This window comes from Coenobita brevimanus, chromosome 103 (genome assembly GCF_032717465.1).
Source record: "Coenobita brevimanus isolate Jiangsu-jjx chromosome 103, ASM3271746v2, whole genome shotgun sequence".
In the NCBI taxonomy this organism is placed as follows: Eukaryota; Metazoa; Arthropoda; class Malacostraca; order Decapoda; family Coenobitidae; genus Coenobita; species Coenobita brevimanus.
In genome coordinates, this window is record NC_137056.1 from 42,230,389 (window position 1) to 42,254,219 (window position 23,831).

The window sequence follows — 23,831 nt, forward strand, 5'->3', positions numbered from 1 at the left end:
CGAGGGCAGCAGGTGAGCGTGGCACCTGGCCGCTCTCAGCCTCGTGCCAGCTGCTGCCCCGCGCCATGGATCAATAGCCGCGCTGCCCACCACAGCGCCCCGTACCGTACCGTACCGCACCTGCCGCCCACCACCTGCCATGACCACCGCTTGCCCCGGCCCAGGTCACTAGCACCCAGGGGCCTCGCTACCTCAGGACCCATCAGGTACCAGGACCCAAGGCAGCAGCAGTGCTGAGGGCAGCATCAAGACGATGGACGAGCGTCCCAGAGAGGCTATGAGACGCAGTAACCCTATGGACTTGCCCCACGAGTACCACGGCGGCGTCCCTGAACACTACCGCACGCCCCCACCACCGTACCGCCAACACGTGGCCCTCGACCACTTCCGGCCCGCCACCAGCATGGACCTGTACCGCCCCGCCACCTCGCACGCCGACACCTACCGCCCCGGCCCGCCCGCACCGCAGGACCACTTCCGGTCAGGCTCTGGTGCCGGTGCGGGCCTGCCACCCTACCACGTGTGTTCCAGCGGCGACGCCTTCCGCCCCGTCAGCAGCAGCCACACCTTCCACCACAGCCCCAGCTGCCCCCATACCTCCCTGGCCGGACCTGGCTCCCACCACGACCCCTTCCACTCCTTCTCCAGCGACCTCCGCCGCGGCTTGGGCAATGGACCTGACGGGTACAGTGACGGGGGGCACTCGGGGCACCTCGCCCCCCGCCACCATCACGACCCACATCATCACGACCCCCACCACCATGAGCCACATCACCATGACCATCACCACGACCCCCACCACCATGATCCTCACCACCACGACCCCCACCACCACGATCCACACATGCGACATCCGTCACCCCAAGACCTGGGCGGATCACGGAGCCATCTGACAGGGTCTCAGGCGCCGGACATGTACCGCGACCTGCCACCTTTAATGGGTCATAGCGGTCACCACCATCATCACCATCACCACCACCACCCTCAGCACCACCACCTGGTGCGGCACAGTTCCACCATTGACCGCCACACCCTGGAGCGTCACCGTGCCTCCCTGGAGGCCCGGGGTGTGTTGGAGCCGCCCCAGGAGGTGCCCAGCCCCCGCGACCCCCTGGGGCCTCGCCGACACTTAGGGGGGCCGCCGGACATGCTGCGCCACCATCGCTCTGTGCCAGACATGTTTGCTTCTCTGCAGGAAGAGGAGGCCGAGGAGCAGCACACTTACGGCGAAGGATGTCGCCTGCGACGCCAGAAGTCCGTCACTAAAGAACCAACCAGCACCTCCGGCAGCGCCGCCTCCGAGCCCTCCGCCCGGCCACGATCACGACCGTTTGGCCTGCAGCGTCAGCACTCCCTGGGCCAGGAGCTGTCCCGACCGTTTTCGTCTGGTGTGGACTTCCGCACCCCGCGGGGCCTTAACAGCCTAGGCCAGGACATCACTCGTTCCCAGAGCAACGCCCTGGACCTGGCGCGTGCAGGCAGCGTGGGTGGGCTGGCGCCTTCCCTGGCTGACATTCGCCGCTCCCGAAGTAACGCCCAGGAGATGTGTCGTGGGGCGAGGGCCGGCAGTGAAGGCAGGGAGATTCGTCACGCCCACTCCACCCACGAATTACCCATGTCACACTCCCCCCGTGCCCGCTCCCCCCGCACCCACCAACCCTCCCTGCCCGACGTGTACCCGGAGCCCCCCAGGACCTCGTCAGGGGGGTCCAGCGGCCCCTCGCCCCCCATCCCTAGCGGGCCACCCTCAGACCCGCCCCGCCCCGGCAGCGGAGGCCAGGGCGGGGCGGCAGACTTCCCGCGGCAGCACTCGGCCTACTGCGAGGTGGCACGGGCACAGCAGCAGCAACAGCAACAGCAGCAGCAGCAGCACTATTACCACATGAGTGCCCCACAGCAGAGTAGGGTGAGTCAGGTAGCAGGCAACCACCTCCACCCCTACCACCACCACCACCACCACCATCACCACCACCACTCCCACCAACCCAACACCTCCACCACCACCACCACCACCACCGACAACTCCTCCGGCCGGAACACACTTCGCAACGGTCGGCTAAAAGTCAGTTCGGCTCCCCCTGCTACTCCTTACTGGTTGGATAGTTCGGTGTAGTGTCGCTGGTGTTAGATAGAGGCGTGTGCGTTAGTCTGTCTGTCTCATTTTCTGTCTCCTTCCCTCTCCCTTTTTCATTTTTCTTCCCCCGTTTCTGTAATTTTTCTCTTCCGTGCTGTCTGGTGTGTATTCCCTATTGTGATGCTGTGCTGGGCCGTTATTTTAGTTTCATTAGTCAATTTTCTCTCTTTTTTTTCTTTAATTTTCCCACTTCTGAATTTAAAGCTATCTCAATCAGTTATTATTATACAAGGTGTCAAGGGTAGAGCCGGAAGTGCACAGGGTCAATGCTCCTACCACCTCTTCCTAAGCGATTTATTATGCATATTTCTCCTGACTCTTATGCTAACTGTATCATTTTCCTATCTGCACAGTTTTCATCAGTAGCATAAGAGGTGTAATTTGCAGAATAAGTCGCCACGGAAGAGGTGTTACGGTCTCCATAAGCACTTAGACTACAACCCGACACCCCCCCCAAAAAAAAAAAAAAAAAAAAACGAGAAAAGGGGAGAAAAAAAAATGAAAAGGTAAACACAGACATACAGGATTTCCCTTCAAAGATTCACTGTCCTTCGTTGTGTCTATTTCTGTACGTTTTTCCTCGCTTTTTTCTGTCGTCTTCGGTTTTTTTTTGCGTCTTACTCTATTTTTTTCCGTCTTTTTTTTTTTTTCTGGCTGGTATTCTGAGTGGCTGTGAAGATACCGCAATTCCTCTGCCTTAGCGATTTATTTTGCACAGTGCACCTCAGTCTCCCCTTGTGTGTTAGTGATAAAAAGGACAAAGACGATGGAAGTAACACACACGAAGATGGTCAGGTGTAACATGCAAAATAAATCGCTAAGGAAGAGGCGCTACGGAACCCCTCGTCACCTAGAACACAGCATTGTCCTTTTTTTCTCCTTTTTCCCCCCCATTTTTCTTCCCTTTTTTCCTTTGTCTTTTTTCTCTTCTTTTTTATTTTTATTTTTTTGTAGGCCGGCATTTTTAGGATAAGTCGCTACCTAAGTTTCGTTACAAGCACGTGTGTCCATAGCCGGTGTTGTGTGCCTGTGTCGTGCGTAGGGGAATGCTGTCGTAAGTGCTGTCGTAAGTGCTGTCGTAAGTGAACCGGTGTTGTGAATAGTGTCGTAAGATATGGCGGTCGTATCCTTGGAGACTCCTGAACACCTACGTCTTAGCGATTTAGTCTCAATTTTCCACCTTAACATGATCTTATATGTGTGTTATTCGTATCGCTGTAATGACATAGTTTGCATCAGTGACATAGAAGACGATGTTAAGGTGCTGTATGAAGAATGAATCGCTATGAAAAGGGTGTTAAGGAGACTCCGAAGCTACCTAAAATGCGACCCTTAAGTGAAGGATAAGGGAGAAACAAAATATAGTATACAGGTGCATTGGTGTTTGTTAAATTTGTATATTAAAAAAAAAAGAATTGAAATTCGTCTTTATAAATTTGGTACATGATGCAGATGAGTATTCGTAAGTGAGATTTCGTGATTCCTCTTTTTTTAGCGATTTATTCTGCTCCTGACGCCTAGGTATCCTCTTGTCTGTTATTGATGCAAAGTGTGGCGTTATTAAGGTGCTTTAAATAACATACAAGACAGTGTTCAGTAATGCACAATAAATCGCTTAGGAAGAAGTGTTACGAATCGTCTTGTGCAACTGAGAATACTGAGCCAAATTGCATCGGGTTTCACACACACACACACACACACACACACACACACACACACAAACACACACACACACACACACACACACACACACACACACACACACACACACACACACACACACACACACACACACACACACATTGTATCGATTATAATGTGTTCGCCATGTTTGTTTTGCTGACACACACACACACACACACACACACACACACACACACACACACACACACACACACACACACTCGGTTGTTTGAGTCTATTAAGTTTGTTTTTGCATATTGTTTAACTTTTATAGTATTACCCCCCCTAGTATCCCGATGACGTCACTGTTACGTCATCATTACGTCATTATTACGTCATTGCCAGACGATTTTATTCAGCATGGGAAATAAAGCGTCATGTAGTGAAAGGATTTAATTAAGGGTATATTTATAAATCCCTTAATTTTAAAGTACCCTTAGGCTGAAGAAAATCGTCTGGTGTTAAAAATAAAAGGAAAATCAGTGGTTGGAGAGAAGTTAGGTGATTCTCTCTCTCTCTCTCTCTCTCTCTCTCTCTCTCACAATATAACAGTACAAAAGGATGTTAAAGTTGCTATGTGAAAATGACTCGCTGAGGGGAGGGTGCTAAGGAGAGAGAATTTACATAGAAAAGAGTGTTAGTTATAATGGGAAAAATAAATCGCCAAGGAAAAGATGTTAAGGCCTCCTACTCCGCCTCGAATAATCACGTGAGAGAGAGAGAGAGAGAGAGAGAGAACTAAGAGATACGTAAGGCTGTCTTGAATTCGTAGGTGTGGAAAGGTTAAAGGTCAGGAGCAACAAGTATGACGAGGAGGCGAAATACAAACTGGTAATTTAGTGAAGGGAGCCTGGTTTTGTATTCCCCGCCAGGTTTTGGAATCTTTGCTTGGTTTTGTATTCCTTGCTTGTGGTCTGGTTTTGATTCCTTGCTTGTGGTTTGATTTTGTATTCCTTGCCTGGTTTTGTATTCCTCGCATGTGGTCTGGTTTTGATTCCTTGCTTGTGGTTTGATTTTTTTTAATATCGTGCTTATGATTTGGTTTTGTACTCCTTGCCTGTGATCAGACTTTGTATTCCTTGTTGTTTGGTTTTGTATTCCTTGCATGTGTCAGAGTTTGTATTCCTTGATTGTGGTTTGATTTTTGTATTCCTTACTTATGGTTTTATTTTGTATTCCTTGCTTGTTGTATGATTTTGTATTCCTTGCCTGTAGTCTGATTTTGTATTCCTTGCCTGTAGTCTGATTTTGTATTCCTTGCCTGTAGTCTGATTTTGTATTCCCTGCTTATGGTTTGATTTTCTGCTTGGTTTGAGTCTTGTATTCCACATGATTTGATTTTGTATTCCTTGCTTGTGATCAGGTTTTGTATTCCTTGCTTGTGATTGGTTTTGTATTCCATGCCTGTGACTTGATTTTTGTATTCATTGCCTATTAACTGAAGAATGTTCGAGTCTGATTTTGTATTCCTTGCGTATTATTTGGGTCTGTATTCCGTTCTCGTATTTTGAATTCTTTGCTTTTAATGAAGGAAGTTAGAGTTGAATTCAAGAGCTAGATTTTGTATTTCTTGCACTGTTTTGGATGTAGACTCATTGTGGTTCTCTCTCTCTCTCTCTCTCTCTCTCTCTCTCTCAACCACTAAATCCGGGTGCCAATCTCTTTTTAATATTTTTACTCCTACTTGGCCTACAATTTCGTCTCCTCGTGAATAATGCTAAATTGTAGTACAGTAGTAGTAATAGTAGTAGCAGCAGTAGTAGTGGTGGTGGTGATGGTATTGCTGCTGACTACGACCACCACCACCACCACCACCACCACCACCACCACTACTACTACTACTACTACTACTGCTACTACTACTACTACAGTATCTTTACATTGTGTCTTTATAAGTGGGTATCATCAACACATACACTTTTAAAAAAGTGAGGTGCCAGTCGCATAAGAAAATAATTGGTGGACAAAAAAATAATAGTAATATATTGGGACGTAGTTTAAGTGACTCCGAATGTTTCGTAACACCTCTTTCTGACTGACTTATTTTACATATTACACCACAATATTCTCCTTTTATCGATGTAAACCATGTCGATATTACTATCTATTCTATCTATTGCCAGAAGCCTTAATCCCGTAAGGGATGGCCACAAACAAATCGCCTCCATGTCGATATTGCAACTATACAAATTAGCGTAGAGGAGATTATTGAGGTGTGACATGCAGATAAATCGCCATGGAAAAGACAATATGAATTAGCATAGGATGTTAAGGTGTGACGTACGGAATAAATCGGTAAGGAAAAGGTGTTAGGCAATCCGCAAAGCCACTTTTAATACGCAATCCGTTTGGTAATTTGTTGTTGTTCTCATGTTTTTCATTTTTTTTCTTTTTTTCTTTTTCTTTTTAAGGGTAAACCCATGCATTTTATCAAGGCAATTTCGACTATGCATCCTGGTGAAAGCTCCTGTTTGGATCAGTGCTCATGACCATTTGTAAGTGGGAGGCGTGTTCCATGCATGCAATTGCATGTGGTCATGCATGTCATTAATTTTATTGGCTTTTACATGATAACAGAATTGGACAGAATTTTGGCGCAAATTTGAACCATTAGCTGGGTATGTTTGTGTGTATGCATTAGTATTATTTATTTTGTGGCTTTGTTTGTGTGTATGCATTAGTATTATTTATTTTGTGGATATGTATGTGTGTATGCATTAGTAGTGTTGATTTTGTGGATATGTATGTGAGTATGTATTAGTATTATTTATCGGTGAATGTATGATTACTTGTGCTGTGGTGATAAACTATGTTTATGGGGCTAAAATTTACCTATGGTGATATGTAATTGAAGTAGATTTACATTTGGTGATTTGTAAATGAAGCTGAAATTTACTTGTATATAAATGAAGCTAAATATATATAAATGAAGCTAAATATACTTACGGTGATGTGTAAGTGAGCTAGAATTTTATTATGGTGATTTATAAGTGAAATCAAAATTTACTTATATTGATACGTAAATGATGCCAAAATTCTTATGATGTGTAAATGAAGCGAAAATTTACTAAGTGCTACGTAAATTAAGTAAAAATTTGCTTAAGGTCTTACGTAAGTGAAGACAAAATTTACTTATAATTCGTAAATGAAGCGAAAATTATGGTGAAGCGAAACTCAGATTTGCTTAAGACGGTGCTTAAGGGAAGCAGAAATTTATTTAAGTGAAGCTAAAATTTACTTAAGTACGTGAAACTCAAATTTACTTATGATATTTAAGTGAAGCTCAGATTTACTTATGTTATGTAAGTGAAGCTAAAATTTACTTGTGTAAGTGAAGCAGAATTTACCTTATGGTGTATAAATGAAGCTAAAATTTACTTATGTTGTGTAAGTGAAGCTAAAATTTACTCATGATGTGCAAGTGAAGCTAAAACTTACTTATGTGTAAGTGAAGCCAAAATTGTGATGTGTAAGTGAAGCTAAAATTTACTTATGGTGATGTGTAAATGAAACTACAGTGTTCTTCACCGTGTTTCACTACTTTCCGTGCCGTATCCTGTATCATTTTTACCTTGTGTAGGAGAGTGATGGGGAGTGAGAACGGTGTAGAGATAGCTCACTGTGGTATACTGTACTTCACCGTTCTTCACTATTATTTCATCTCATATCGCACTTTGTACTTCACGTTAAAAACAATAATCACTTTCCTAGTCCTATTTTAGTTGGCCAGTCTCTCTCTCTCTCTCTCTCTCTCTCTCTCACACACACACACACACACACACACACACACACACACACACACACACACACACACACACACACACACACACACACACACACACACACACACACACACACACACACACACACACACACACACACAGTTCTATTTTTTTCCCCCTCATAGTCCTACTCTCTCTCTCTCTCTCTCTCTCTCGGTTCCGTCACAGTCCTCCGGGAATCAACTCAACCGCTCCGTAACACTATCGATTTTTTTAAAGGCGAGTGGTGGTGGTGGGAGCGAATGTGTGTTACTGTAACGAGCTGGTGGAGATAGAGAAAGAGAGAGGGGGGGGGAGGATGAAGTGAGGGAGTGAGTGATGATGGCGAGAGACGAATGGATAGCCACTGGTATCCGTGTGGGAGAGGAAGGGAAAGGAAGGGATATGTGCTGTGGCGCGAGCTGAGAGAGAGAGAGAGAGAGAGAGAGAGAGAGAGAGAGAGAGAGAGAGAGAGAGGTACAATAAAGACAAGGGTAGAGTTCGAACTATTGATTCCTCTGTCTCCTTCACACCGACCTGTGTTTTTTTTTTCTTTCTCTTCCCCTTTACGTGTTTGGGTGATGCTGGCAAACACGCAGGGAGAATTTCAAGTAGTGGAGGGAAGTTTGAGGGTGTTTGAGACTGTCCTTGTTTGTTGTTTGGTGTCAGGCTAAGATTGAAGCAAGATAAAGGCGTTGTTTGCTTCGTTGCTTGCTTCGTCTTAAAGGTTGGATTAAGATAAGGATTTGTTTTGAGGCAAGATAAGGAGTGGTTGCATCATCTACCACAAGGTCTGTTGGTGTTTGCTTTCCTTTGTATTCGTTTGTATTCCTTTGTATTCACTCTCGAGGTTATTGGTGTCCAAGAAATAGACATGTGTGGTGTATTTGATATTTTTCCTAGTATTAAAATAAGAGGTTATTTGAATTACTACTTCAAGACATAAACATTGTAAAGATCTATCTATATCTATCTATATAGAATAGATAGAATAAATAGATTTCTAACTGCTTAGTAAGGGACTTACGTATCCAATCTGTTTATCTATATATCTGTGTCTATATGTACCGCATGTATGTACTCGTATGTGTGTATGTCTGTATATGTATGTAGTGTCATCATAATGTCTTATTCTGAGATACGAGATGATAGACTCCTCTCTCTCTCTCTCTCTCTCTCTCTCTCTCTCTCTCTCTCTCTCTCTCTCGTTATTTAATCCTTCCTGTTATTCTGTTCCTGTTTCCTTCGACCGCGTTAATAATTTTCATCACTTTCATATTATTTTCCATCATTCCTTTTCTCGCTTGACCATTTTATTGTTTTTCGCCCTTTTTCTTTTTTTCGTCTGTTATTTTCCGTCATTTTTCCCTCCCTCAATGTGGCCTTCTCTCCTCCCACCTGCCTGTGTCGTGGCCAGGTGTCCGGAAGTGGGTACTCACCTGTCAGAGGGAAGATGATGCCATACGTTATATAAGCTCCCTGGATCAGACCCCTTATGCCATAGTGCTGGTGTTGTGGAGAGAGAGAGAGAGAGAGAGAGAGAGAGAGAGAGAGAGAGAGAGAGAGAGAGAGAGAGAGAGAGTTGCTGGAGGAAGTAGAAGAGAAGGCAGGAGGGAGCGGAAAAGGGGTGGGGAGAGGTTGGAAAGGACGCAGAGGGGGAGGGGAGGCGGGGAAGGATGTAGTAAATAGAGGATGAGCAGGGGGAAGGGGGAGAGGAAGAGGAAGGGGAGGATTTCTGTGCTCTGAAAAGAAAGAAGAACGTGGATGGGGGGCAGGAGGAGGGGGGGGGAGATGGTGGATATAATGGAGGAGGAGAAAGGGGGAAAGGGTGGGAGGGGACGGAGAAAAGGCGAAAGGGAATGGGAAAGAATGTGTTCGTGGAAGAGGAGGAAGGGAAAGTGAGGATGTTGAAGAATGACGAAGTGTGTGTGTGTGTGTGTGTGTGTGTGAGAGAGAGAGAGAGAGAGAGAGAGAGAGAGAGAGAGCGAGAGAATGAGAGAGAGTGGAGGAGGTGGAGGAAGAACAGGAATAGAGGATGGGTGAATGATGAAATGCGGACGAAGGAGGCTTGGAGAAAGAGTGGAAGTGAGAGGATGGAAGAGGAAGAATGGAGGAGAGAGGGTGGGAGGACGAGAAAGAGTGGGTGAGAGAGGGTGAGACCAGGAGGAGGGAAATTGTTGCGCAGGAAAAAGAGGAAGAGTTGAATAAAAAAAGAAAAGAAAAAAAGGTAAGGGAGTATCAGTAGAAAAGAAACGAAGACCGAAAGAGAAGATATGGAGAGAGGAGAGAAGAGAAGAAGAAATGGAGAGAGGAGAGTTGAGCAAAAGAAGTGGAGAGAAGAGAGGAGAATAAATGGAGAGAAGAGAGAGGAAATTGAAAGTGAAGAGAGGAAAACTAGCTGACATGAGTGGCATGAATTTATGATGGTGAAAAAATGAAACGAGAAATGGGAATGACAGGGAGAGAGAGAGAGAGAGAGAGAGAGAGAGAGAGAGAGAGAGAGAGACTTAAGGGGTAGGAAGGAAGGAAAAGTAAGATGAAGCTCGGGTCTAATCTCGCTGAAACCTTCCTTGGAGTAATAGAAGAGATTGGCCTTGAAGGACATTGAGATGCCTGTGTTAATAGAAATGAGGGCAATTGATGGAAGCTGGTGGGGAAATTGATGATGATGATGATGGTGGTGGTGGTGATGATGGTTGTGGTGGATGATGATGATGAGTAGTTGTAGGGGGAGGAAAAGGATGGTGGTGGTGAATATGTAGGTTAAAGATATAGTGAAATAACGAGATGAGGATGGCATGCAGAAAATAGTAATAAAAAGATATTGTCTGGAAGGTCACCACAGAGAGAGAGAGAGAGAGAGAGAGTCAGGACGTCGGGTGAGTGACAACATCATAAAAGTTTAAAGCCTGAAAGTGAGAGGAGAAGAAGAATGAGGGGAGGGCAGCAACCCTGGTGTGTGTGTGTGTGTGTGTGTGTGTGTGTGTGTGTGAGAGAGAGAGAGAGAGAGAGAGAGAGAGAGAGAGAGGCAAGACAGCAACATCCGTCTGCCTGCCTACCAACCACCCTACCCGGAAATGGGGGGATGGTTCTGGGGGGAGGAGGGAGGGGTGGTGGTGCTGCGGGGGAGGTGGGGTGGTGGTGCTGGTGGGAGGGGAGGGGGGATGGTTTATGGGATTTTAAAAGTTATGACTCAATATTTCACATCCCTCCACCCACCCCCACACACCCGACGTTATTTCGGCACTACGAACTGACTCAATGTTTATGTTGTTAGCACCTCTTCTTCGGCGATTTATTTTGCCCCCTGTTTATCCACCTGTATGTTACGGGGGGCAAGATGATGATGATAATACAAATATATATGAATAACAAAAGTGAACGTTAAGTTGTGGATAATAAGTCACCAGGAAGAAAGTGCTAAGGAATCCACCATCCCACTTAAACTATGAACCCGTTTGTTGTTGTTTGTTTGTTTGTTGTACTTGTTGTTGTGGCACGATGGTACTGTTTTGCCCTCTTGTTTGAGCCCTCCAATTGGGTCGTTAGGTCAAAGGTCAGTCGTGCTCAGTACCTTGTTATGAAATAGACGTAACTAACTTAACTATGATGGAATTGGTAGTTTAGGATGGTCGTGGTAGTACCCTATTTTAAAGCAAACATAACTTTGCTGTGACGTTAAAGTTAGGCTAGCAATTTTCAGCACCCTGCCCAATTTTCAGCACCCTACCCAATTTTCAGCACCCAACCCAATTTTCAGCACCCAACCCAATTTTCAGCACCCTACCCAATTTTCAGCACCCTGCCCAATTTTCAGCATCCTGCCCAATTTTCAGCATCCTGCCCAATTTTCAGCACCCTGCCCAATTTTCAGCATCCTGCCCAATTTTCAGCATCCTGCCCAATTTTCAGCACCCTACCCAATTTTCAGCACCCTGCCCAATTTTCAGCACCCAACCCAATTTTCAGCACCCTACCCAATTTTCAGCACCCTGCCCAATTTTCAGCATCCTGCCCAATTTTCAGCACCCTACCCAATTTTCAGCACCCTACCCAATTTTCAGCACCCTACCCAATTTTCAGCATCCTACCCAATTTTCAGCACCCTACCCAATTTTCAGCACCCTACCCAATTTTCAGCACCCAACCCAATTTTCAGCACCCTGCCCAATTTTCAGCATCCTACCCAATTTTTAGTACCCTACCCAATTTTCAGTACCCTACCTAACTTCTCTATGACGGAGTTAGGAACGTTACTACTCTGTTATAAGGCTCCCGTGTCTAACTTTATTGTGATTGAGCAGTTAGCGTAGGTTAGGTTAGCCATGTATAGTAGTTACTCTTGTATATCTCTACTTCCATTGAGTTGTGATAAAGTTATGATAAAACCTAGCCTTTGTTCAGTACTCAATTATACCTACAACTCCACACTGCTAGGATAGATTCGTTAGATTACGTTATAGTAAGGTATGTTTGTTTAGGTTAGATTAGTTTTGGTTGGTTTAAGTTTAGTTTCGTTACATTATATTACCTACAAACCTAGTCATATTCGCGACACTGTTATAAAACTAGGGATGGGTTAACACTCACCTTTTTATTATTATTATTATTATTATTATTATTATTATTATTATTATTATTATTATTATTATTATTATTGTTATTATTATTATTTTTATCGAGGCGAAGATTCACTTGACAGGTTGGTGATCATTGGCTGAATACAACTTTACTTCATAATCTCTTTACTGGTTAGTATTATTAATCGAGAGTATAGATCTGAGGGGGAAATTTGGGTTGGTAAGTGTTATTCGGACTTGTTGCATTCATCCAGTCATCACCAACGTGTCATGTGCATCTTCGCCTCAAAAAATAAATAAATAAATAAATAAATAATAAAATAAATAAATAAAAAATAAAAATAAGGTATAGAGTCGTGTTAGTTTAGTCTCGGTTATATTGCTGTATATTAACTGGATACCCCTTCATCTTCACTATCCTGTTGTAAAGCCAGAAACAACGGTGTTATGATGGAGTCTTTCCTTCGCTGTACCAACTTCATCCGCCTGTCTAGCCCGAGTCTGCCTTTGTTCGCGTGGGAGTCGACGAGTGAATTTATGTGGTGGTGGAGGGGGGAGTGGTAGGGGGGGGGCTTTGTGTAGGTGCAGATATCCGGTGACTAATGGTCTGAGCTGGCGGTGGGGAGAGAGGGGGGATTGGGGGAGAGGGGAGTGCTACAGGTAGATGTAGATAGGAGAGAGAGAGAGAGAGAGAGAGAGAGAGAGAGAGAGAGAGAGAGAGAGTTAAAATGGGGAGAATCGAGGGCTGATAGGAGGATAGAGAAAGGCTATAGGTAGACGTAAATTGGAGGAAAGATTGGTTGTTGTTGAGTGAGGGGGATAAATTGCGTAAGAGGGGGTTAGATAGGGAGAGAGGGTAGACATTGTGAAAGAGTAAGACAGACAAATTCAGAGAAGATGGTCTGAAGTATTGGGAAAGAAAAATGCATTTGTTCTAAGGAAGTAGATGAAATACGGATGGGCAGGTCGGTAGTTTTGTAAGAAATTGAGGATATGGCTGTAGCAAGGAAGGCTTTATACGATACGATACAAATATGATTAGTACAGTAAATAGTACCGAGTAAAAACATTGTAGTCAAAGAGTAAGTTAAACGCGGGTTGCAATGTCCGTAGACTTAAACAAGACGTCGAGGCTGAAACATTAATAATTATAAACAAGGATTGTAGTTGTTGTAAGGTTTAATGTGAAGTTGTTTGTTTGGAATGTGAGTGAATTATACACGCAGTAAATAGGGTGAGTTGGAAGTAGCGCCCCACTAGAACCTTTCGTGATGTTTTCTGTGTTGAGTGGATGGCTCAGTCTGCCGATTTGGGCGTGGGTGTGGAAGTAGGGGTAAAAAATGAGTAAATGATACAAATTAGGCACTGATAACGCTGACTTAACCGTCTCTGCATCACACGAGAAAGCACCTGGCGGAGTGGAAGAGGAGGGTTATAAATGTACCAGCTTGTATACGTGAAATCGGTGCATTTTTGTCCATAATTTAGAGAAGCAAGAAAAAGTTATTTTAATATTTGCCAGAACTTTTATTTGTGAGAATATGAGTGTGTTTTTGACAGGTAGTGATAAATGTCCAGGGATAATGTATAGGCTTCATACTGGTGTTGATTAGTTTATGGACTCCTACGCACATATAGTCATTTTTTTTTCATTTTTTTATATTTAATCTTTTCAGATCAGTGACAATTTTTTTTAGCATTATAAAAGACAGGTGGTTTTATTTACATGTGGAGACATGTTTCACGGTGAAGATTGCCGATCTTGTATTATTATTATTATTATTATTATTATTATTATTATTATTATACTTCCTGCAGTAGATATTGTGCAGCGTATTATGTATATTATATGTAACTTTATCAATTTTACGAAATATTTTCTTGGTGTATAACTCTTCACATTTATTAAAAAAAAAAAAAAAACAGTATCAGTGTATAATTCACATTTCGTTATTTTTGTCGTGCCATAAATATCGTTCTCTGGATTGTATTTTCTTCATTATACTCTTTTTACTGTAACTTGGCCGAAAATTGCAATCTCTCCATCTTGGATGCTGCGTTGGAGTAATTGATTCACACTAGGTAATGGTGCTAGTCACGAAGCAGTGTTATGGTGTCGAGTCATACTGTTACGTGCTTGCTGAAATATACCCTTGAAAATGACGAATATCTGGGCCAAGTTAAGGTGAAAGAAGTATAGTGTTTAGAATCAGGCGTTGGTTTCTGTGTAAAATATGAGACGATTTACTTGTTAATTTCTCCATATTCATCTGTGTTTTATAGACCACTTTTCCCCATTGATCGTTTTACATTTATGGTCGTTTTTTGGAGATGTGTTTTATCTGGTCGTATGAAAATTTTGGGGGTAAAAGTAATAAAAATATGATCTCGCTGTCTGATGTAATAGAAATGTTGTTAGATTATGTAATGGTGCTGTTTTGTTAAGTGTTTATCAAGTGTTTAAATTGTTAGTATCTGAACAAATTATAGTTCTTATAAATATTCGTTCGTTGTAGGGTTGAAAGTACAGTTTGTAATAAGCTTATAGTATACAAAGCTGGTGGTGGAGAGGGACGCCTTCACGTGGTGGCGCTGATATAACTGGGTTGCTGCACTGCCTGGTTATATATATATATGTCTCTCATTTCCCTCCCTATCCCCCGAAAGGAGTATAGTAGAATGCGGAAGGGAAATTCAGCCTGCAGTCCACTGGGTTCACGTCTAGATGAGCGTGGGGTTCAGCTTCTACCACTGTTATAGAAAGCCAAGGAATAAATACCACCAAATCCTTAGTGTCAAATTCCGGTGTGTGTGTGTGTGTGTGTGTGTGTGTGTGTGTGTGTGTGTGTGACATGTTTACCTGGGCGTTAAAGCCAGCCGGGGATGTGGTGAGCTAAATATAGATGTGATTACTCTGGGATATTGAGTTATTGGTGCCTGCTGCTGTGTCCCCACCTCATCCTACACCATAACACCCACACCATAACACCTACACCATAACACCTACACCATAACACCGACACCATAACACCTACACCATAACACCCCACACCATAACAACCAAACCATAATTCCCGCCCTAACAGCACATCATAACACCCCACACCATAATTAACACCATATCACCCACACCATAACACCCCGCACCATAACACCCCGCACCATAATTCACACCCTAACACCACACACCCTAATTCACACCCTAACACCACACACCATAATTCGCATCCTAACACCCACACCATAATTCTCACCATAACGCACACACCATAACACCCACACGACACTATTGACACCTTCGGACCGTGTACTTAGTGGTTTATTCTTGCCGCTGCCAGATGATTTTATATTCACCTTTGAAGATTGACACAGAGTTCTTAAGGAGTTATAAGGGTTGCATATAACTTTTCTTGAGTTAGTGAAGGCTGAATATAACTTCTTCGCTTCTTAAGTCTCTCCTAAGAAAATCGTATAGTGATAGCAAGAATAAACAGCCTGATTCAAGGAGTTAAGATCTTTAGTCTGGGTACACGACTTTTATTTTGTTCCTGCTGCCATTAGACGATTTTATGGAAAGTTGAAGAGATTTTTCGAACTGGATATGTAAGATTAATCCTTCACTAAATCCTTCCTAAACCAGTGGACTCTTAAGCTGAATAAAATCGTCTGGAAGAAGCAAAATAAACTGCTAAGAGAAGCCTGGTTGAAGAAGTTAAGGTGAACATTTATTGAAGAAGTTAGGGTGAACATTTATTGAAGAAGTTAGGGTGAACATTTATTGAAGAAGGTGAACATTTATTGAAGAAGGTGAACATTTATTGAAGGAGTTAGGGTGAACATTTATTGAAGAAGGTGAACATTTATTGAAGGAGTTAGGGTGAACATTTATTGAAGTTAAGGTGAACATTTATTGAAGAAATTTCGGTGAACATTTATTGAAGAAGTTAAGGTGAATATTTATAGAGCAGTTAATTCCCTCGACATCATTTTAATTGTACACAGAAATGTATAACTGTGATCCTCTGTATATGTGTGGTTTGTGTGTGTGTTTTATCATGTTTCTGGGTGTATGTTATCTTGTTTGTGTGTGTGTTTTATCTAGTTTGTGTGTGTGTTTTATCTAGTTTGTGTGTGTGTTGTTTGTGTGTATTTTATCATAAGTAAAATGTGTACAACTTACTGGTGATATTATATGTAAGGTGATGTGTCATAGATCTAGGTCGACCCCATGTGTTGTGGGAAAGGCTCAGTGTGCTGGTGTGGGCGTGGTTGTGGTTCTGGGTGTAGGAAATTAATAAATGATGCAGGGTTACGAGAAAGGGCCTGGTGGAATAGAAGCGGAAAATGTGAGAATGTGAACTGAAAAATTGGCACTACACTCTCGAAATTAAAGTATACGGGAAATTATAGTATACAAGGTGGGAAATTATAGTATACAAAGTGGGAAAATATACAGTGGGAAATTATACAGATTGAGAAAATTATATAAAGTGAGAAATTATAGTATACAGAGTGAGAAATTATAGTATATAAAGTGAGGAGTTATACAAAGTGGGAAATTACAGTTTACATTGCCAAGTGAGAAATTATAGTCGGTAAAGTGGGGAATTATAGTATACAAAGTGGCAAGCCTATTCTTTGAGCGATGGTGTGTGTTTGTGTGTTTTTCCATGATCAGACTTTCAGATGATGTAATTTGTGTGTTTTTTGATGTTGAAATTGATCAAAATTGTGTAGCTACTTCAATAAATACGTGGGATGTTCTTCTGTGTCTCAATGAATACATGGCACTTTGGACTTAGCATAGCAGAGAAGTGAGTTTGCAGGGAGTAGTTAGCAGGGAAGTGAGTTAGCAGAGAGTAGTTAGCAGGGAAGTGAGTTAGCGGGGAAGTAAGTTAGCAGGGAAGTGAGTTAGCAGGGAGTAGTTAGCAGGGAAGTGAGTTAGCAGGGGGTAGTTAGCAGGGAAGTGAGTTAGCAGGGAAGTGAGTTAGCAGGGAGTAGTTAGCAGGGAAGTGAGTTAGCAGGGAAGTGAGTTAGCAGGGAGTAGTTAGCAGGGAAGTGAGTTAGCAGGGAAGTAAGTTAGCAGGGAAGTGAGTTAGCAGGGAGTAGTTAGCAAGGAGAAGTTAGCATGGAAGTGAGTTAACAGGGAGTAGTTAGCAGGGAAGTGAGTTATCAGGGAATTGAGTTAGCAGGGAAGTAAGCAAGGAGTTGAGTTAGCAGGGAAGTGAGTTAGCAGGAAAGTGAGTTAGCAGGGAGTAGTTAGCAGGGAGTAGTTAGCAGGGAAGTGAGTTAGCAGGGAGTACTTAGCAAGAATGAACCGTTACTTCCACTCCTTCATGTATGCAACAGGTCAACTCTGGAACTGTCCTCCTCAGTCTGTATTTCCTGATGCCTATGACTTCCAGTCTTTCAAACGCAGTCTGTCCAGGCATCTCGAAATGAACGGATCTTGAATTTACCCCTCTTTTATCTTTATTTATTTATTTATATATTTATTTGAGGGCACGATCTGTCGGGGTTATGGCCTTTGGTTCCTTCTTCCTTGCATAAAAAATGGGGATGGTGTAACTTAGCAGGGAATACTTAGCAAGAAGTGGTGTTGAGAGTGGGTACAGTGCTCAGGTGGTCCAGTGTTAGCAGGACCTATGGGGAAATAACCTCTTTTACCTGATCATATATATTTTCCATTTTCTTGCTAACTCCAGGCGATTTTAGTCAAATTTGGAAAGAGATTTTTGAGAGAGGATTTAGGTATAGGTGTAATAATCCCTCTTGCTACGTGTATCCCTCTCAGTTTGAAAATTTCTTACAGTTGGTAGCAAGAGTGAAAGAAAAAAATAAGTCGCTGAACAGAAGGGGTTAAGAAGATGGATGCAGCCTATTTTAGAACTGAAATGGAAGGAATTGTTAGTATTATGGAGTGGAAAGTGGTTCTGTGTTGGAAAAAAAGAAGATAAAATGAAAAATAATACAATATAATATAATGGAAACGTTTCAGGTTGGCATAAATGTGATAATGAAAAGAGAGAGAGAGAGAGAGAGAGAGAGAGAGAGAGAGCGAATATGTAGTAAGGCGCTCCGTGGATTTAATCTTAAGCCAAACGAGTCTCTCCGAAAATAATTACATCCATCTACTGTTAACAAGTAAATAAAGGAAAATAATTGTATGCTTTTGGCTGGAGTATGGTTGGTGTGGTGTAGAGTGTTGTAGGGTGATGTACTGTGGTGGTGTGTGGTGTAGGGTGTATTGTGGCGTAGGGTGTGGTATGATTTAGGGTGGTGTGGGGTGTAGTGTGTCCTAGGGTGTATTAGGGTGGTGTGGGGTGTAGTGTGTCCCAGGGTGTAGTGTCCCAGGGTGTAATAGGGTGTTGGGTGTAGTGTGTCCCAGGGTGTAGTGTCCTAGGGTGTAATAGGGTGTTGGGTGTAGTGTGTCCCAGGGTGTAGTAGGGTGTAGTGGGGTGTAGTGTGTCCCAGGGTGTATTAGGGTGTAGTGGGGTGTAGTGTGTCCCAGGGTGTAATAGGGTGTAGTGGGGGTGTAGGGTGTTGTAGTGTGGTGTAGGATGAAGGGGTCGGCGTCCCCCAACACTGCCTGCCTCGCCCCCTTGAGCACGAGTGCAGACTTGACCCACTTGTGGCCTCCCCTCCCCTCCCGTCCCGTCCCCTTCCCTCCCCTCCCCTCCCCTCCCCTCCCCTCCCCTCCCCTCCCCTCCCCTCCTCTTCTCTCCCCTCCCCTCCCCTCCCCTCTTTTCCCCTTCCTTCTTCCACCAATCCCATCCCTCCTATTTTCTCTCATTTCATTTCTTTTCCTCCTGTTCCCTTCCCTTCCTTCCTTCCTTCCTTTCCGTCCCTTCCCTTCCCTTCTCTTCCCTTCCTTCCTTCCTTCCTTCCTTCCTTCCTCCCTTCCCTTCCCTTCCATTCCATCATTCACATCCCTTCTGCCATCATCTTTCCTTTCTCTTCCTCTGTCCTCTATCTTCGTTTCCTCATTTCCCCCATTCCTTCTTCCATCTTCCCCATCTCTTCCTCCACACCTTATTCTTTTCTTCTCATTCCATCTCTTCCATTCCTTTAATCATCTGCTTTCCTTTCCCTCCTTCCTCTTCCTTCTCTCTTCATTTCCCTTCTTCCTCCCATCCCATATCACCCATTTTTCTTTTCTTACATGCCCATTAGGTGTCCTTTCTTCCTTCCTGTCTTTTCCTCTTTCTTCCTTTGTCTTGCGGACTTCTCATCAATCTCCAGTTTATAAATTTTTCTCATTTCTTTTTGTTTTTTCCTCCTGCCTCTCCTCTCTCTCCTTCCTTTCTTTCTCCTCTTCCATCCATCTCTTTCATTTTATCTTTTCTTCCATTTCAATTCCTTCCTTCCTTTTCTTTGATCATTCTTCCATTTTAAGTCCCTTTTATTTCCACTCTCTCTCTCTCTCTCTCTCTCTCAGTCTGTCACCCTGTCTCTTCCCTTCCCTTTCCATCCCTTCTTTCTCCTCTCCCATCTCTTCCAACTTCTTGCGTGTCTCTTCGTTTATATTTTATCATTCTTTGGTTCTTTCTTTTTTAGGTTCCTCTTATTCCCTTCTCTCCTATCTCCGTTCATCATCCTACTCATTCTCTACCTCCTCTTCCCTCCCTCTTCCTTTCCCCCCTCTCTCATTCCTCCTCCCCACTTCCTCCTCCTCCTCTCTTCCTCTCTTTGGCTCTCTCCTCTTTAAGCTCCTCTCATTTCCATGTCTCTCTCACACATCTACCCATCATCCTCACCTCTCTCTCTCTCTCTCTCTCTCTCTCTCTCTAAGCTCCTCTCATTCCCCTTTCTCTTTTCTCCTGCTTCTCCCTGCCACTTCTCTCTCCTCTTTCCTTGTTACTCCTCTCCAGTTTCTCCATCCCCTCTTTTCCCTCCTCCTCTTTTCCTCTTTTTCTTCATCCTCGCATCTTTAAGTGCCTCTCATTTCCCTCCTTTCCACCTTCAACTTCTTCCTTCTTTATTTTCCTTTATTTCTTTCTTTAATTCTGCTCTTCTTCATTTCTGTCTTCCTCTCCCTTATACTTCTGATTCTCTCTCTCTCTCAGGAGTTATTTTCCTTCAATTTTAACCCGCAATATTTTCTTCAGTAATATTATCGCTATTCTGTCGTTTAATATCGAAACTACCCTCTTAGTATACTGTTGGTAGAATAATTGATAAACTAATTGACAGGTAGATAGACGTGGACAGGTAGCTGCTTGGGTAGATAGATATATACCTGGGGAGATAGATAGAGTTCATATTTCATTTCACTCCTATCATCTCTGCTGTTACCAATAATTCACAGACTGCCTAATTATCAGCCAGGATTATGGTGATTATATTTAAATAATCCTGTGACCATTATACGTCTTGCCATCATGAAGTATAATGAAGTACTGAGATAGGTGCATTATTTTTTTTCAGCATAGTTTCCAAGGGCACACACACACACACACACACACACACACACACACACACACACACACACACACACACACACACACACACACACACACACCAGCCTATAGCAGTAAAAATGACTAATTTCGGAATTCTGAATATAGAAGTGTCATTATTATTTTTAGGTCTAGCACGAGTTGTCATTGGCACCAGGGAGAAGTTATCTAAATATATGGGCATATTAAAAAGGTGCTGATTTTTTTTTATTATTATTATTAGTAGTAGTAGTAGTGGTAGTAGTAGTAGTAGTAGTAGTGGATGGATGAGTGGATAGGTATTGATGGATGGATGGATGGATGAGATGGATGCGTGGATGGAAAGATGGATAAATGGATTGATGGATGAATGGATGGATGAATGGATAGATGGATGGACAAATGGATTGATGGATGCATTGGTGGGTGGCTAGATGGATGTAAAATGGATAGATAAATGGATGTAAAATGGATGGATAGATGAATGGATGGATGGATGGATGAATGAAAGAACAAAAGGCTCTGATGATGGATGGATGGATGGTTGAAAAAAAAATTGGCGATTTTCCGTAAACTCACGCAGAGAAAAAGTCGAAAATTTTTGACTTATTTCAGCGGGAAGTCTGTCACCTGAGAGAAATAAGGAGGTCTTGGCGGATCCCAGGGGTGGTTGTGGCAGGTGAGAGAGAGAGAGAGAGAGAGAGAGGCGAAGTAAGAAGAGAGAAGTTACTGAGAGAGGAAGGATTGATGAAAATTTAGGTATAGATGAAACGGAAATGATTATGATACAAGGAATAAGAAAGTAAGCAGAGGAAGAAAAGAAGAGAGAGAGAGAGTGAGTGAGAGTGAGAGAAGCGAAATAAGAAGGGAGAAATTTCAGGAAGAGAAAAGGTATTGAAGAAAAAGAAAAGATTACGATACAAACACTAAGAAAAGAAGGAAGGAAAGAGAGGGAGGAAAAAAATGGCATCAGGAAAAGAAAAATATGAGAAATAGAGAAAATGAGAAAAGAGAAAGTGAGCGACGTATGAGAGAGGGAGGAGAAACGTGGAATTCCATGGGGAGTGACGAAGAAATTAAAACAAAAACGGATAGAGTTAAAAGAAAGGAAGAAAAAGAAAGGACACGATAAAAGAAAGGAGATTAGAAGGAAAATAAGAAAGACTAGTGGAAGGAAAGGATAAACATCAAACTTGGTGGAGAACGAGGGGAAAATTAGGAAAATGAACACATGGAAGAATTGGGCTGAAAAGTGGAAGAAGAAATTTAATAATGGAGTAGAATGAAATGTTAAAAAAGAAGGAAAAAGTAAAAAGAATTCAAAATCGTTCTTAGTGCTGGCTTGGGACGCCTTCACGTGGTGGCACTGATATAACCAGGCAGCTCCACTTTCTGGTTATACACACGTCCTTGAACTACTTCCTTATCCAAACAAAAGGGTGAGTGGACTGCAAGAGAGGGGAAACTTAAGCCTTCAGTCCACCGGGTTCACATTTCAGATGAACCTGGGACCGCAACGAGAAGAAATGAACGTAAAAAAGAAATAGGTGATTTTCAGTGACATTTGCCTCTTTACGTCCATTTTATTTGTATTTTTTTATTATTGTGGCGTTTTTCGTGTTTACTGGAAATTCTCTTGCTTCATCGACTTTTCCCATATCAACCTGGGTTTTCCTACTGCCAGTTTGTTCTTCTCTCGTTGTTTTTCTCCTATATTGTCTTATTGTCCCCCCATTCTATGTGTGTGTGTGTGTGTGTGTGTGTGTGTGTGTGAGAATATTCCCAGATTCTCTGTTCTTTATCTTCACTTCACCCTTTCTACTGTTCTATTAAATATTTCATCGCCCTTGTCCCCACTCTTATGTTTCCCTACCCTCATTCTAACTTATTCTAAACTCTGGGTTACCTTATGTAAAGCCTCCCACACCTCACCCCTCACCCCCCTCTCAGGTGATCCCAAGTGTCCACCTCTCCATACTGATGTCCTCTCAAAACTTTTCAGATTCTGCACGTAAACTTGATTTTTCTTTCAGTGTCGTAAGATTATGAAAAGTCAAAAGTTTCCACCCTTACTGAATCTCTCTCTCTCTCTCTCTCTCTCTCTCTCTCTCTCTCTCTCTCTCTCTCTCTCTCTGCATAGCCCCCATCTCTGCAAGTCCTTCCCCCCTTGCTTTAATCTCTCTCTCTCGTCCAACCTCCTAACTTTAATCTCTCTCCGTATTTCATCTGTATTTCTCTATCTGTATTTCCAGTCGATCTTGCTCTATCATAGTTACGTTTTCATTTATTATTTGTCAGTTTATATATATATATCTTTAGTAATTTATTTATTTTCCCCTACTTCTTTTTACTACCTATGTGTCTGCATTTTCATCTTCATCACGTCTGTGCTTAGCTCTTATCTCTGCCGATCCCTCTGCTCATATTTACAGAGCAGACTTTCCTCCTTTACCAGTTCATTCTCTTCCATCCCTTTAAGTCCCATCCCTTTAACAGTACATTCCATCCCTTTAACCTTACGTGCCATCATTTTAACCGTACGTGCCATCCTTTAAACTGCATGCTCCGTCCCTTTAACCGTACGTTCCAGCCCTTTAACCGTACGTTCCAGCCCTTTAATCTTCCGCTTCATCCCTTTAACCGTACGTTCCATCCCTTTAACCGTACGTTCCATCCCTTTAACCGCACGCTCCATCCCTTTAATCTTGCGTTCTTCCACTCTCCCAGATCAGTTCTTGTCCTTCAACCGTACGTTCCTCTCTCACGACCCCAGCTTCCATCTCCCTGATCATTCCCTCTTCCCCCTCCTCCTTCCTCACTCTCTCCCCTCCTCCTCCCTCACTCTCTCCCCTCCTCCTCCCTCACTCTCTCCCCCTTCCACATACCCATTCTTCTCCTCCCCCCACACCCCACTCTTCACCTCCTCCACTACTCACACCCACTATCCCCACTCCTCACCCCCACCATCCCCCCTCCCCCTCTCCTCACCCCCGCCATACCTCCCCCGCACCCATTCCTCCCCTCCCCAACCACTCGATCTCTCCTGAACCCCACCATTTCCCCCTCCTAGACCCCATCATCTCCAGCGCCTAACAGACTCTCCGAATCTCCCTCTCCGTCATCATTTCCGTCTCCACCATCATTTCCCTCTCTCCCCTCCATCATTTCCATCTCCCCACCATTGTTTCAATCACTCCCCATTTCCATCCCCATCATTTTCGTCCCCATCATCATT

General features: G+C 43.3%; 1 protein-coding gene across 1 annotated transcript in view; it reads left to right on the forward strand.

Moving 5' to 3' along the window:
- The first annotated feature begins 913 nt into the window (after window positions 1-913).
- Window positions 914-23,831, forward strand: part of CASK (peripheral plasma membrane protein CASK) — a 652,453-nt gene continuing 629,535 nt past the window's right edge. Inside the window, exon 1 of the mRNA XM_080284923.1 lies at window positions 914-1,915. Coding sequence (XP_080141049.1) covers window positions 914-1,915 — 1,002 coding nt within the window. The remainder of the gene's footprint in view (window positions 1,916-23,831) is intronic.